This window comes from Mustela lutreola, chromosome 2 (assembly GCF_030435805.1).
Source record: "Mustela lutreola isolate mMusLut2 chromosome 2, mMusLut2.pri, whole genome shotgun sequence".
Lineage (NCBI taxonomy): Eukaryota > Metazoa > Chordata > Mammalia > Carnivora > Mustelidae > Mustela > Mustela lutreola.
The window spans coordinates 72820805-72837639 of record NC_081291.1 but is presented as its reverse complement, the minus strand read 5'-3'; the positions used below and the strand labels follow the sequence as shown (position 1 = coordinate 72837639).

General features: G+C 33.8%; 1 protein-coding gene across 1 annotated transcript in view; it reads right to left on the bottom strand.

Moving 5' to 3' along the window:
• The window catches only part of TOPAZ1 (testis and ovary specific TOPAZ 1), a 133462-nt gene that overhangs the window by 46333 nt on the left and 70294 nt on the right, over positions 1–16835 (bottom strand). Inside the window, 3 exon segments of the mRNA XM_059162283.1 lie at positions 11513–11628; positions 12934–13026; positions 13225–13376. Coding sequence (XP_059018266.1) covers positions 11513–11628; positions 12934–13026; positions 13225–13376 — 361 coding nt within the window.

Genomic DNA, 16835 nt, shown 5'->3' with positions numbered 1-16835 from the left:
TATTTCCTTGCTGATCTTTTGCTTGGATGATCTGTCCATTTCAGTGAGGGGAGTGTTAAAGTCCCCTACTATTATTGTATTATTGTTGATGTGTTTCTTTGATTTTGTTATTAATTGGTTTATATAGTTGATTGCTCCCACGTTGGGGGCATAGATATTTAAAATTGTTAGATCTTCTTGTTGGACAGACCCTTTGAGTATGATATAGTGTCCTTCCTCATCTCTTATTATATTCTTTGGCTTAAAATCTAATTGATCTGATATAAGGATTGCCACTCCTGCTTTCTTCTGATGTCCATTAGCATGGTAAATTCTTTTCCACCCCCTCACTTTAAATCTGGAGGTGTCTTCGGGCTTAAAATGAGTTTCTTGGAGGCAACATATAGATGGGTTTTGTTTTTTTATCCATTCTGATATCCTGTATCTTTTGATTGGGGCATTTAGCCCATTAACATTCAGGGTAACTATTGAGAGATATGAATTTAGTGCCATTGTATTGCCTGTAAGGTGACTGTTACTGTATATGGTCTCTGTTCCTTTCTGATCTACCACTTGTAGGCTCTCTCTTTGCTTAGAGGACCCCTTTCAATATTTCCTGTAGAGCTGGTTTGGTGTTTGCAAATTCTTTCAGTTTTTGTTTGTCCTGGAAGCTTTTAATCTCTCCTTCTATTTTCAGTGATAGCCTAGCTGGATATAGTATTCTTGGCTGCATTTTTTTCTCGTTTAGTGCTCTGAAAATATCATGCCAGCTCTTTCTGGCCTGCCAGGTCTCTGTGGATAAGTCAGCTGCCAATCTAATATTCTTACCATTGTATGTTACAGACCTCTTATCCTGGGCTGCTTTCAGGATTTTCTCTTTGTCACTGAGACTTGTAAATTTTACTATTAGGTGTCGGGGTGTGGGCCTATTCTTATTGATTTTGAGGGGCGTTCTCTGAACCTCCTGAATTTTGATGCTCGTTCCCTTTGCCATATTGGGGAAATTCTCCCCAATAATTCTCTCCAGTATACCTTCTGCTCCCCTCTCTCTTTCTTCTTCTTCTGGAATCCCAATTATTCTAATGTTGTTTCGTCTTATGGTGTCACTTATCTCTTGAATTCTCCCCTCGTGGTCCAGTAGCTGTTTGTCCCTCTTTTGCTCAGCTTCTTTATTCTCTGTCATTTGTAAATAAATAAAATATTTTAAAAAAAAAAGTATGACTCAAAACTGAGGCAATAAAAAAAAAAAGACTGATAATTTAGGTTTAACAAAAATAAAAGTTTTTGCATGGCAAAAGCTACCATAAACAAATTCAAAAGACAACGGACAAACTGGAAAAAATATTTGTTATATATAGTACAGAGAAAGGTCTAATATAATATATTAAGAACGCTTGACATTTAAGGAACAAAGAACCAGAATCAAAACAACAAGAAGTATAAAAATGGCCCTCGAATATATGAAAAGAAAATGTTCAAACTCATTTTTAATAAAAGAAAAAAAAGCAAATTAGAACATAGGAACACCATTTGTTACCAAAAAGATTAAAAAGTATGACAATACACTATGTTAGAAAAGCTGTGCTGAACAGTCTCTTATGTTTCTGGTTTTATATAAATATACATATATCTGTGTTTATATATGCACTATACCACATAGATGTACATGTATGTGTATGCATACATACATGCACATATACCAAAATGCATATACAAACACACATACACATATACCATATATACAAACATAACATATATATATATACATACCATACATAAAAATTGTTTTAGCCCTCTTGGAGGGAAATTTGACAAAATATGTGTACTTACCTTTAAAAAAATTATTTTGAAATAAACTATAGACTCACAGGAATTTTCAAAATAGTACACAGTCCTGGTAGCCTTCATCCAGCTTCTTCCAATGACAATTTCTTACATAATTGTAGAAAAACATAAAAACTAGAAAACTGACATTGTTACAATACTGTTAATAGACTACAGATATTACCCAGTTTTCACCACTTTTTACATGCATTCATCTGTGTATGTGTGTGTAGTTCTGTGCAATTTTACATGTATAGATTTATGTAACTGTCACCACAATACAGATATAGAACCCCATCACCAGAAAGGACTTCCTCATACTATCCATTTATACTCAACCCCCTAGTCCTGTCCCTAGGTATACTCTGTCATTTTGAGAATGTTATATAAATGAAACCATGTAGCATGTGGCCTTTGAAATCAGTTTTTTAATTCAACACAATGAGGTCAATACATTCCATGTTTCAACAGTTTGTTGATTTTTACTGCTAAGTAGTTTCCTTGGTATGGATATTCCACAATTGTCTTTCATTCACCTGTTAAAGAACATCCATATTCCCCCCCGCCCTCAGTTTTTGGCTACTACAAGTAAGGCTGCTACAAACATTTGTACACATTTTTAAGTGAGTAAAAGTTTTCATTTAATTAGGATAAATGCCCAGTAGTTCAGTAACTGTACTTGATTTTTATATGTTTGGTTTTTAAAGAACTGCTGAACTATTTTCCAGAACAGCTATACAATTTTACATTCCCACCAATAACATATGAGACACTTTTCCACAACCTTGCTAGCATTGGTATTGATACCTTATTCTCCAGTTACACAAGGCATGTTGACAAATAAAAACTGTATATATATATAAGATATATAACATGTTTTACTAGAGGCATATATTGTGAAATAATGATCACTATTGAGATAATTAATGTATCTATCGTGTATGTGTGTGTGTGTGTGTGTATACACAGAACACAAGATCTACTTTCAGCAAATTTCAAGTACAGAATACCTTATTATTAACTATAGTCATCATGCTGTAAAATAGGTCTCCAGAACTTAATAATGTTATAACTGCAACTCTGTACCCTTTGGCTAACATCTCATTTGCCCCATTTTCCATCTCCTGGTAACAACCACTATTCTAATTTGTTGCTGAGTTAGACTTTTTTCGATTCCATATCTAAGTAAGATCATACAGATTTGCCTTTCTCCGTCTGCTTTATTTCATTTAGCATAATATACTCCAGGTTAATCCATGTTGTCACAGATGGTAGAGTAACATTTTTAAAGACTGAATAATATATATTCCATTGTATATATACACCACATCCTATTTTGTTCTTGCTACTCAAGATTGCTTTAGCCATTCAGGTTATGTTGTAGTTTCATATGCATTTTGAAATTGTTTTTTCTATTTCTGTAAAAAAATGTTAATAGAACTTTGATAGGAATTGAATTAAATCTATAGTTAGTTTGGGTAGCATGGATATTTTCATAATATTAATTCTTCCTATCCTTCCATTTATTTATTTATTTATTTTTAAAGATTTTATTTATTTACTTGACAGAGAGAGATCACAAGCAGGCAGAGAGGCAGGCAGAGAGAGAGGAGGAAGCAGGCTCCCCGCTGAGCAGAGAGCCTGATGCGGGGCTCGATCCCAGGACTCCGAGATCATGACCCAAGCAGAAGGCAGCGGCTTAACCCACTGAGCCACCCAGGTGTCCCATATCCTTCCATTTATTTTTTATTTCTTTTACCAATGTTTTATGGTTTTCAATTTACAGATCTTTTATCTCCTCAGTAAATTTATTTAAGTATATTTTTTGATGTCATTGTAAATGAGATTTTCTTGATTTCTTTTTTTAATACTTCATTGTTAGTATATAGAGATACAACTGGTGTTTTTTATTTTAATTTCATTTTAAGCATTTATTTAAATTCCAGTTAATATACACCATAATATTAGTTCCAGGTGTACAATTTAGCGATTCAACACTTCCACAAACACCTGGTGCTCATCAAAACAAATGATCCTTGATCCCTATCACCTATTTAACTCATCCCTTCATCTACTTCCCCTCTAGTAGCCATCAGTTTGTTCTCTATAGTTAAGAGTCTGTTTCTTAGTTTCTCTCTCTCCTTTTCCTCATTTGTTTTGTTTCTTAATGCTCATTTGTTTTGTTTCTTAAATTCTATATGAGTGAAATCATATGGTATTTGTCTTTCTCTGATTCACCTATTTCGCTTAGTATAATACACTCTAGCTCCAATCACATTATTGGAAATGGTGAGATTTCATTCTTTTCGATGGCTGAGTAATATTCCATTATGTATATATAATATGTATGTAATATATTATATAATATATATTATGTATATTTACATACATATTATATATACATAATGGAATATTACTCAGCCATCGAAAAGAATGAAATGAATGAAGATGTGGTGTGTATATATATTATATATATTATTACATATATATAATATGTATATATACATATATTATCATATATTATTTGATATAATATACATATATCATATATACATATATTATTTACATATATATAATATATATATACATATATTATCAATAATAGTGAAATTATGGAAAGAGTACAAATGTCCATTGATGAATGAATGAAGATGTGGTGTGTATATATATTATATATATTTACACATATGTAATATGTAATATTACATATATTATATATTACATATACATACATATATTATTACAATATTACATATATGTAATATAATATGAATATGTGGTGTATATATTTACATATTATATATGTATACATATACATATTAAATACATATATAATATGTAAATATATATAATATATATACACACCACATCTTCATTCATTCATCAGTCAATGGACATTTGTACTCTTTCCATAATTTCACTATTATTGATAATGCTGCTTTAAAGTCAGGGTTCATGTATCCTTTGAAAGAGTATTTTTTGTATCCTTGTTAGTACCTAGTAGGTACTATCCAGGCTACTGCTGGATTCTAGGGCAGTTCTATTTTTAACTTTTTGGGGAAACTACAGTTTTTCAGAGTGGCTGCACCAGTTTGCATTCCCACAAACAGTGCAAGAGGGTTCTCCTTTCTCTGCATACTCCCCAACACTTATTGTTTCTTGTATTGTTAATTTTAGCCATTCTCACAGGTGTGAGGTAGTATTTCATTGTAATTTTGATTTGCATTTCCTGGATGGTAAGTGATGTTGAGCATTTTTTTATGTATCTGTAGGCCATTTGTAGGTCTTCTGGAAAAATGTCTATTCATGTCTTTTGCCCATTTCTTGCCTGGATTATTTATTTTGGGGTTCTTAAGTTTGATAAGTTCTTTATAGATTTTAGATAATAACCCTTTCTCAGATGTTATTTGCAAGTATCTTCTCCCATTCCATAGGCTGCTTTTTAGTTTTGTTGACTGTTTCCTTCACTGTACAGAAGCTTTTTATCTTAATGAAGTCCCAATAGTTCATGTTTGCTTTTGTTTCCCTTGCCTCAGGAGACATATCTAGTAAGAAGTTGTTATGACCAATGTCAAACACACTGCATGTGTTTGCCTCTAAGATTTTAATGCTTTCCTATCTCACTTTTGTTTTATTTTATCTTATTTTATTTATTTGAGAGAGAGAGAGAGAGAGCGAGCACAAACAGAGGGAGAGGGAGAAGCAGACTCCCTGCTGTGGAGAGAGCCCAACAGAGGGGTTCAGTCCCAGAACCCTGGGCTCATGACCTGAGCCGAAGGCAGGCACTTTTAACAGATGGAGCCAACCAGGCATCCCTCCTGTCTCACATTTAGGTCTTTCATCCTTTTTTTTTTTTTAATTTTTTTAACCAAGATCCCAATTCTGCCTTTTTACAATTTTTAAAATTTTATTACTTTTTTTTTTTAATGTCAAGTCAAAGTAATTTTTTTTTCTGATCTGGCATTTATTATTTATTATTTTTTATTTTTTATAAACATGTATTTTTATCCCAAGGGGTACAGGTCTGTGAATCAGCTCTCACCAAAGCACTATTACTTATTTTTTTATATTATGTATTTATTTTTTTATATGGTGTAAGGAAGTGATCCAATTCCATTCTTTTGCATGTTGCTGTCCAGTCTTCCCAACACATTGATTTTATATCCTGTGAGTTTAATGAATATGGGTATGAGTTCTAGCCATTTTTTGATGGAGTCTTCTGGGTTTTCTACATACAGCATCATGCCATCTGCAAACAGTGAAAGTTTGAATTCTTCCTTGCCAAGTTGGATACCGTTTATTTGTTTTTGTTTTCTGATTGCTGTGACTAGGACTCCCAATACTGTGTTAAATAACAAAGATGAGAGTGGACATCCCTATCTTTTTCCTGACAGTAGAGGAATAGCTCTGTTTTTCCCCACTGAGGATGATATTAGGTGTGGGGTTTTTTGTATCTAGCCTTTATTATATTGAGGTACATTCCTTGTAGCCCTACTTTATGGAAGGTTTTCTTTAATCACAAATGGATATTATATTTTGTCCAATGCTTTTTCAAGATGCAACCAATTTTTTGTATGTCAATATTGTATCCTAAAACTTTATTAAAAATATTTCACTTACTAGATCTAACAGAGGTTTGGGTGGAGTCTTTAAGGTTTTCTGTATGTAGGATCATGTTATCTGCAGGGACTATTTTAATTCTTGCTTTCTAATTAGAATGTCTCTTATTTCTTGCCTATTTGCTCTGGCTAGGACTTCTGGCATTATGCTCAACACAAGTGGTGACAGTACGCATCATTTCTTTGTTCCTGAACTCAGAGAAAAATATTTCAGCTTTTTTACCATTAAGTATGATGTCAGCTATGAGCTTGTCAGAGATGGCCATTACTAGAGTGAGGTACATTCTTTCTATACCTAATGTGTTGAGAATTTTTATCACAAATGGGTGTTAAATTCTGATAAATGCTTTATCCGCATCTATTGAATCATTTGATATATATCCTCCATTCTGTTAATGTGCTAAATCATATTTATTGATTTGCACATGTTGAACCCTTACTGTATCCCAGGGATAAATCCCAGTTTATCTTGGTATATCATGTGTAGTTGAATTTGGTTTACTAATATTTTGTTGAGAATTTTTGTATCTATTTTATCAGGAGTATCATCTTATGATTTTTCAGTTTTTGTAGTATCCTTGTCTGACTTTGGTAACAGAGTAATGCTGGACTTGTAAAGGAGTCTGGGAGTGTTCCCTCACATTCAACTTTTTAGAAGGGTTTGAGAAGGATTTGTATTAATTCTTCCTTAACTGTTTGGTAAAATTCAGTAGTAAAGCCATCTATTCCTGGGCTTTTCTTTACAGGGAGTTGCTTTTTTGTTTTGTTTTACTAATTCAATCTCTGTACTCAAAATTGGTCTGTTCAATTTTTCCATTTCTTCATGATTCAAACTTAGTAGGTTATATATTTCTAGGAATTTATTCAATTCTTCTAGATTGTCCAATTATTTGGTGTGTAATTGTAAAGCTTTTGTATTTCTGTGCTATCAGTTGTAATGATGCCTCTTTCTTTTCGATTTATGTGAGTATGCTCTCTTTTTTCCTGTGTAGTTAAAGGTTTGTCAATTTTATCTTTTCAAAACCAACCAACCAGTTTTGTTTTCTCACCTATTGTTTTTCAGTCTCTAATCATTTCTCCTCTGATCTTTATTCCTTCCATTAACCTGACTCAGTTTGTTTTTTCTAGTTCCTCGAGGTGTACATACAGTTAGGTTTGAGATCCCCTTTTTGTCTTAACGTAGGCATTTATCACTATCAATGTCCCTCTTAGAACTGCTTTAGCTATAATCCCATAGATTGTGGTATGTTGTGTTTCCATTTTCATTTGTCCAAGATTTTTTTTTTTACTTCACTTTTGATTTCTTCTTTGACTCACTGGTTGTTCAGGAGTATGTTGTTTAATTTCCACATATTTGTGGATTTTCCAGTTTTCCTCTTATTTTTGATTTCTAGCTCCATATTGATGAGGAAAGATAGTTGATTCCATATTCTTAAATTTTTTGACTTGTTTTGTGAACTAACGAATGATATATCCTGAGAATGGTCTGAGTGTGCTTGAGAAGAAATATATGCTGCTCCTGTTGGTTGGAATAGTTTTGTATATGTATATTAGGTCCATTTAGTCTAAAGTGCAGTTCAAATCACATGTTTCTTTACTGATTTTCTGCTGGATGACATATGCATTGTTGAAAATGGGTATTAATCCCCTACTTTTATTACACTGGTTTCTATTTCTCCCATTAGATCTATTAAGTTTTGCTTTCTGTGTTGGACTGCTCTGATATTGGGTATACATATATATTTATATTTGTGATATCCTCTTGACCTGACTCCTTTATCACAATATAATGAACATGTCTCTTGTTACTTAAAGTGTAGTTTTTCTGATAAAAGTACAGCCTGCCCTCATTTGGCTTCCATTTGTATGGAATAGCTTTTTCCATGCCTTCACTTTCAGCATAAATGTGTCTTTATAGTTGAAGTAAGTCTCTTGAAGGCAGTCTTGTTTTTTAATCCATCCAGACACTCCTCTAATTAGAGAATTTAATCTAGTCACATTAAAGTAATATTGATAAGCAAGGATTCAGTACTGGTATTCTGTTAAATTGTTTTCTATTTTTGTAGTTCCTTTGTTCCTTTCTTGCTATCTTCTTTGGTAATTTGATTTTATAGAGTCTCCAACTAAAGTTACAGATTTGTCTATTTTATCTGTTCAGTTCTATCAGTTTTGCTTCATATATTTTGAAGCTCTGTTGTCTGCTACATACATATTTAAGACTGCTAAGTCTCCTTAGTTGCAAATGTTGGGACAGGGTAAACAAGATGAAACTTAAAACAACTCTGTGGCTCCAAAAAATTAGAAAATGGTAGAAAAATGAATAGTACATGATGAAAGGATATAGGAATAACCCTGAAGGACTTCCAAAGGTCAAATCTAGAAGAATTTGACCAAAAACAATAAATAATAATAGTATTAGATTATATATAACCCATAAGATAAAATAAAAAGCCATGAGTTCATACTGATATAAATGAATAAATAAATAAATGGAGAAGGGAAAGCTCTTCTTTACTCAAAATTCCAATTAATAAATGTAGAATAGGGAAAATACAGAATTACAATTGGGCAAATACCACAGTAGTAACCTGTAGGAAAGATCCCCTGATGAATACTAAAATTAATGTATAAAGGTTTGAAAAGAAACAAGGTAATGTATAATGTTAAAGTCTTTTGCCCAAAATATTAGTTACAAAGGGACAAACAGTAACTTTACAGTGTGGAAAACTTGCAGATAGCATTTTTAACTAAGTTATCAAGGTTAACATAATCAGTAATAAGATATGTTGACCCTATGTACCTCCAGTTAGGATGCACTGAGATGTGCAGTTAATTGGATTTTATGGCTACTGATTTCTTGATTTTGATAACTGCATTCTTACTATGTAGGATGTTAACATGAAAGGAAGTTAGATGAAGGATGCATGGGAAGTCTCTATACTAATTTTTGCAACATTCTGTGAATCTAAAATTATTTCCAAATAAAAAAAAATTTTAAAGTCATTAAATGTATATTAAACATCCTAGATTATAAACACACCTAAATTCTCATTGATATCCTGAATATGCTGGAATTCTTTATGAATGTGAAAGCCTTTCTAATGAACTATAAACTACCTAATTAAAAACTATAATCAAAATCAAAGTATAAGTGTTCATTAAAACTCATTTCCCTAGCACAAAAAAGGGTAATTATTTCAAAGGGTGTCAGGAAAATTCAAACATAAAATGATAAGTACTAAACTTTTTTTCCTTTTGCATTGAGGCCAGGTCCACATCCCTAGCCACAATCCATACCCCTTAACTACCCACAGTTATTATCCTAGTCTGTCCTTCATCAAATAGGCCACCGATGTTAATTCCTCTTAAAAATACTAGATAATTCTTTTAAAGTGGGAGGAACAGGAAGAAGCAGAGTGTATATGTATACAATTTTCAGAATTAGGGGTTGTAAAATAAGCTACAAAAATTTTTGTGTGATCATGTCAATTTGAAAATTAGAAAACGAAGTCTGGTTGTGTAGCTGTACTGGATATAGGGTAGTGTTGCTCCTGTTGCATCTAGAAGTGCACACTTCCCTTGTGCCAGATGCTTCTCAGTCTGACAGAGACAAACATCTGCTAGCCATCTGAGCACTCTGTCATAGGTGTCACTGTCCAAAATGCCATATAGATCAGGAGAATAATGACTTAATGTTTGGAAGAAAATATCAATGTACTTTTGTTATTATAAATTGATTATATCTTAGAAATCTGTGCTAGACAAATTGTATTTTTCTCACAAAAACTTATTTCTTAGGTAGTCCCAAAAATCTATTTAACCTAAATAGTATTATAATTTTTATAGACAACCTAAATATTAATTACCATTAGTTAAAGAAATGAAACCCACAGAACTTGAAAAAGTCAAATATATCTTCAATACTGGTGCTTCAAAGGAAATAGCATCACTTAGCAGAATCACTGCAATTCCCTAGCTGTATACCATCCAGGACACTAAAGCAAATTCAGAGGAGTTCCACAGGTTATTTTAAATTTTCAAAGCACCTTCTGTTAGATACCATCAAATTGTTACTATCAACTTGTTTGGATCTAACTGCTTAATAAATAAGACCATTAATGTACTTCTTTCGGCCTATGGACACTACGAACCAAGAAGTCTGAAAACCTCTCTATTAGAAGATAATGAGAAATGAGATGACACCAGTTGTAGCAGCTGTATGAAGGAGCTTTCTAGGCTTTCTCAAGGTCTTTGCTGGTTGATATTATTTGTATGTTATCAAATATGATTTCATTAAAAAGTCATGTTTCCTTTAAATACTTAAAATTAGTAACACTATGTATGTAACAGTTTAATTAAAATTTCTGTAAAAGTTATGGTTTTCCTTTTTCTCAATATAGGTATATTATGATGCTATTCATAATTATCATAGATTTCCAAATAAAAAGGCCTTGGGAGGCCCATAAGCCATATAGAGAGAGTGAGCAAGTGAGAGAAAGAATAAGGAAGAAGCATTAAGGTATTTTGTTTAGCTAACATGAAAAGAAACGAAAAAAACAAAAGAATTAAGGTAATTTATACACATAAAAGAGAGTGCATTAAGTATAATTAAGTTAGTTCTGAAACAGAGGATAAGAGATTCCTTTTACACTTAATGTGCCAGGCACTGAGATGAATCAAGTACTGAGAAAGATTTGGTGAGGCTGATCAGAAAGGCTGTCTAGAGGCAGCCCAACTAATGACAATGTGACTAGGACATATTCAAGAGATGGGAGAAAGGCTTATGGTGGGCCACTATCAAGATGTTACAAATATAAATAGTGATAAATAAGTGCTTTCCTTTCAACCTTTGTAAGTCCCTAGAAATATACATATACATTATATATGTATATCATATATATAATATGTATATATTATACATATATGTGTGTATATATGATATATATCATTATATACATGATGTATACATATACTATATATATGTATACATCATATATATACACACATACACCATATATATACACACACATACACACACACACACACACATATATATATGATGTAACCTTAATTATAATGACTTTTCTTACCTGGATTTCATTTCCAGAACTGCAGTTATTTCTTGTTGGGAAGCCTGTAGTTGGTATAAGAGCTTGACAATATAGTTAAAGTGTTCTGCATCAAATACCATCCCAGCTTCAACAAACTACAGAGGGGAAAAAAAAAAAAAAAGGAGTCATTCCTATACAAATATGAGAGCTTGAAAATCAGTAATGTAACAACTATAAGAATGGTAAAAAATGGGGTGCCTGGGTGCCTCAGTGGGTTAAAGCCTCTGCCTTCGGCTCAGGTCATGATCTCAGGGTCCTGGGATCAAGTCCCGCATCAGGCTCTCTGCTCGGCGGGGAGCCTGCTTCCCTCTCTCTCCGCCTATTTGTGATCTCTCTCTCTGCCTGCCTCTCTGCCTGCTTGTGATCTCTGTCTGTCAAATAAATAAATAAATAAAACCTTAAAAAAAAAAAAAGAATGGTGGAAAAAAAATGAAACAAGGAGTCAAGTGGAATTAAAATTCACTAAAAAAACTCAAAGCATATTTTCTTCCAATATTTGAGAACCACAGTAAGACACCCTACTTCAAGAATTTAAAGTGAATGTGAAAATAATGTTTGAATTCAAAACGTGAATATTCTGCTTTCCAAGTTGTCTCACTGAATTTATCACCTGTACCTCCTGTCTGATACTCATTTTGTCTTTAGCTTACTAGCACTTGTGTTTATAGTTCATCCCAGATTGTAAACTTCCTGAGAAGTATCAAACTGAGATTTTCTAAAACTACTAGTGATGATCAGTAATTTCTACTTCAAAAAATTTCTAGGCAGGTAATTCTGTCAAGTTTTGTAATGTGGACCTAGAGGTGTTTACCGAAATACTTGTATATTCTGCTATAGTGGTTCTAATGCTGCTCCTCAAAGAAAATAGGAAGTTTTCTTGATATTAGCCTGTTCTGAAATGGATGGCTGGGCAATGCTAAATACCATTATATATCCAAAAGCACAAATTTTAATATATCTTCAAAAAGCCATAAAAAAATTCTTTTATCTTTTTGTTTAGTGCCAAATATAAAATCAATTCCTAGAACCTCTATTTTCTCCCTATATACTTTCTTTGTTTTGGTCATGGTTTTCTATTTATATATTTATCTTTGTATTTATTTTTGTTAATAAATGAACTCATAACTTTTGGATAAAAGAGTTTTCTTTAATCATCTTTAAGGTATAGATATGACCTCATAAATCAGAAAGAAGTGCTTGGAATGATTTATCTGAGGGGAAGGCCTATCAGCCATTGGAATATGCTTATAAATCCTATTTCAAGAGAAAAAAAAATTTCTGAAAATAGGATTCTTTGGCATCAAGAATGTGAGTAAGAGGTAGTTTAAGAGTATAAGTGGAAATAATTATTTTTAAGTTATTCACTATCAGAGAATAAAACAGATTAAAGTAAAGCATACCTTGCAAAATATATCAATTAAAGCAGGTACAGCATTCCTTAATTTCATAGTTGCCACGTGTTCAAATATTTTTAGTAATATTTTCAGAGAAGGCTGGATAAAACAAAAAATTTACTCATTTTAATGTCTTCTACCTTAAATTTCTCAAATTCATTTATGCTGAAATATAAAAGTGTTCTCTAGAAAGTATACAATAAACACAGAAGTTTAACTGCTAAATTACACAAATAAGAAATATAATAGAGAAATCTACTTATAATATTAAAAAGAATATATTTTCAGTTTACTTACCAGCATTTTAACCATTATGCTGAGGTTCACTACCTGAAATACTTCTTTCAATAAACAATGTTTGAGTAAAGAATTTAGAAGGTCATTTAGCACTTGTAAATCAAAGTGTATACCCGGTGGAAATTTTCGGTAGTAATCCATAAATGTGTTTACTAAAAATAAAAACATTTTAAAATCACTTGCTGATTTTAAGATATTTATCTTTCTTAAACGAGACAAATTTTCTATAGTTAAAGGTTAAGCAGTATAAATTCATCTTCTTGAAAGGTATATTTCCATATCAGCAATATTTGATGGAAGTAAAGCAAAAGTTAACAATAACATTTGAAATCAACCAAAGACAGCACACACTACACAGAGAGCTAACTCATGTGCTAACTACAAAAAAAAGGCCCAAGTCTCCTCATACAACATGGTCTCAATAGGCACTCTGAGGGAACCACATTCTCAGAGGTTCTTCAGGCCCAACTTGGTCAGGGATGAGAAGGTGTATAATTTAGGGATGGTTGTAGGTTATTCTCACACACACCTCTTCTTATTTTAACCCCACCAACATGTTGATCCTAAGGATGTTTTTTATTCCAATCTATGACTGTGAACATTCTACTACAAAGTACATGGACTAATTTACTTTGAGAAAGTGGTTTCTTAATGTCAGTTCAATTTCTTAATATATTTTCTATGTAACACTTAAACCACTTCTAATTTTCCCCATTAATTTTAGTAAAATTACTTTAACTTTAAGGGATCAATCAGTGATTATTTTCCCCATTCCAAAATTTTGCAGGTCAAAATCTCTATACCTTATCTGAAATTACCTTAATAAAAATTACTTTGGGTTTTATTTTTGTGTAATTATTCCTGTCCAAAATACTTATTACTATCTGGATTACATGATGCTGCTTGGGAATCAAGAGCTAGTGATAAAGTTCAATAGTATAATAAGAAAAATTAGAGACCCACAAAAAGATGGCAGAGGACTGGGGGAGCCTATTTCAACTGGTCCCCTGAACTGAGCTGAATGTCTACCAGACCATTCTGAACACCCATGAAATCAGCCTGAGTTGTAAAAAGATATATCTGGCTTTCTACAAACAGAGTATCTCTAGGGGTTGGTCTCTAGGTATGAAGCAGGGAGCTGTGATTCTTTGGGCAAAGATAAACAGAAGGGGGTTGGAGCCTCCAGGATCCTGCATCACTGGAGTGCAAAAGCACCCAGCCTTACAGACCAATAGCCATGGGGAAAGGACCTTAAGGCAACCTCTCAGACAGAAACCTGGAGCTGTGCACACAGGCAAATCAGGGATGGCTTGTGATTTTGGAAGCACAAAGGTCAGAGACAAACCCAGACCAGTAAGCAAGGGCTGGGAGTGCTGCTGTGGGGCGCACAACCCAGGACCCTGCAGCATTTAGCAGCACATAAAGAAAAGGAGACAGTGGGGCCAGGAGGGCTCCTTGAAGAGCAGACTGCAATCTTGCTCTTCTGAGACAGAGGTTTGGATATGGTCACTTCGGCGCTCTCAGAAGAGACAAAGAAAACTGCCAGAGAAAGCCTCCACAGAGAATAAAAGCTCTGCAAAACAGTTTTCACCAAGCTCCTCCCTGCCACAGGGGACAGGGCAACTCTGCCCAAACAGGGTTTTCTGAGTAACAGCACAGCAGGCACCTTCCCCAGAAGACAGGGTGAAAGAACAAGAGGCCAACAACCCTAAGTTCTCTATAAAACGGGTATATCTTGCTTGTGTTGTGATCAATAATTTGGACTCTGTATATTCCCTCAACCACCTCTCAACAGAATGACTAGGAGGAGGAACCCCCCAAAAGGGAAAGATTCAGAGACTGTGGCCTCTGCCACAGAACTAATGAATATGTATATAACCAAGATGTCAGAAATTGATTTCAGAGTAGCAAATATAAAGATGATATCTAGGTTTAAGAAAAATATTAACGACAATGTAGAATCTCTAAGGGCAGAAATGAGATCGAATCAGGTTAAATATAAAAATACAATGAATGAAATGCAGTGTAAGCTGGATACTCTCACTGACAGGATAAACAAGGCAGAAGAATCAACTAGTGAGACAGACGATAAAATGAAAGAAAAGAAGAAAATCAAGGTGAGATAGGAACATCAAACTAAAATCCAAGGAATTAAACAGAGAGATTAGTGACTCAATGAAACATTCCAATATCAGAATTATTGTTAATCCTGAGGGGTTGCATATGGAGGTCTAGAAGATATATTTGAGCAAATTGTAGATGAAAATTTCCCTAATCTGGGAAAGGAAATAAACATCTATGTCCAAGAGGCAGAAAAGAACCCTGCAAAAAATCAATGAGAAAAGACCAATGCCATGACATATAATAGTACAATTTGAAAATCTTAGATCCAAGGAAACAATCTTGAAAGCAGTGAGGGAAAGAGATTTCTTATGTACAGAGGAAGGAACATCAGAATGTCAGACCTGTCCACAGAGACCTGGTAAGCCAGAAAGGGCTGGCAAGATGTATTCAGGGTACCAAATGAGAAGAAAATACAAAGATATCCAGCAAGGCTACCATTCAGAATGGATGGAGAGACAAGGAGTTTCCAAGACCAGCAGAAACTGAAAGAATATGTGACCACAAGGCCAGCCCTGCAAGAAATATTAAGGGGGTCTTCTATAAAAGAAGAAAGAACCCAAGAGTGATATAGATCAGAAATTTACAGAGACACTCTGTAGAATCAAGTACTTCACAGGAACATGGTGACAATAAAATCGTTTATCTTTCAATAATCACTCTCAAAATGAATGGCCTGTAGGCTCCCATGAAAAGGCTCAGGGTTGCAGATTGGATAAAAAGACATGATCCACCCATATGCTGTCTACAAGAGATGCATTTTTAACCTAAACATACATCCACACTCAAAGTGAAGGGATGGAGAATCATTTTTCATGGCAACGGACCTCAAAAGAAAACTGGAATAGCAATTCTCATATCAGACAAATTACATTTTAAGCTAAAGGCTGCAGTTAGAGATACAGAAGGACATTATATCATGCTAAAAGAGTCTGTCCAACAAGAGAATCTAACAACTGTAAATATTTTGCCCCCAACATGGGAGCAGACAACTACATATGCCAAAAGAGAAATATTGATAATAATACAGTTATAGTAGGAGACCTCAACACTCCACTCTCAGCAATAGATCATCTCAGCAATATATCAATGAAGAAATAAGATCTTTGGAGGGAGGGGCAAGATGGTGGAAGAGTAGGAGACCCTATTTTAACCGGTCCCCTGAAGTGAGCTATATATCTATCAGAGCACTCTGAACACCCATGAAAACATACTGAGATGTAAGATAAACTCTTCTGGATCTCTACAGGAGCAGAGAATCATTAGTGGAGAGGTACAGAGGAGTTGGAAGTGCATAGACTGATATCAGAGGATACAAAGGGGGAGGGAGTCACCAGAACCAACACAGTGGAAAGTAATGCACCAATGAGAAAGTGCCCTGCATTTGGTGAACAGCATTAGCTTGGAGATCAGTGGCTGCCAGACGGAAAGGGATTAATAATAGCACTCAAACAGAACAAAGGGACTTAAGGGACAATTGATGGGACTGG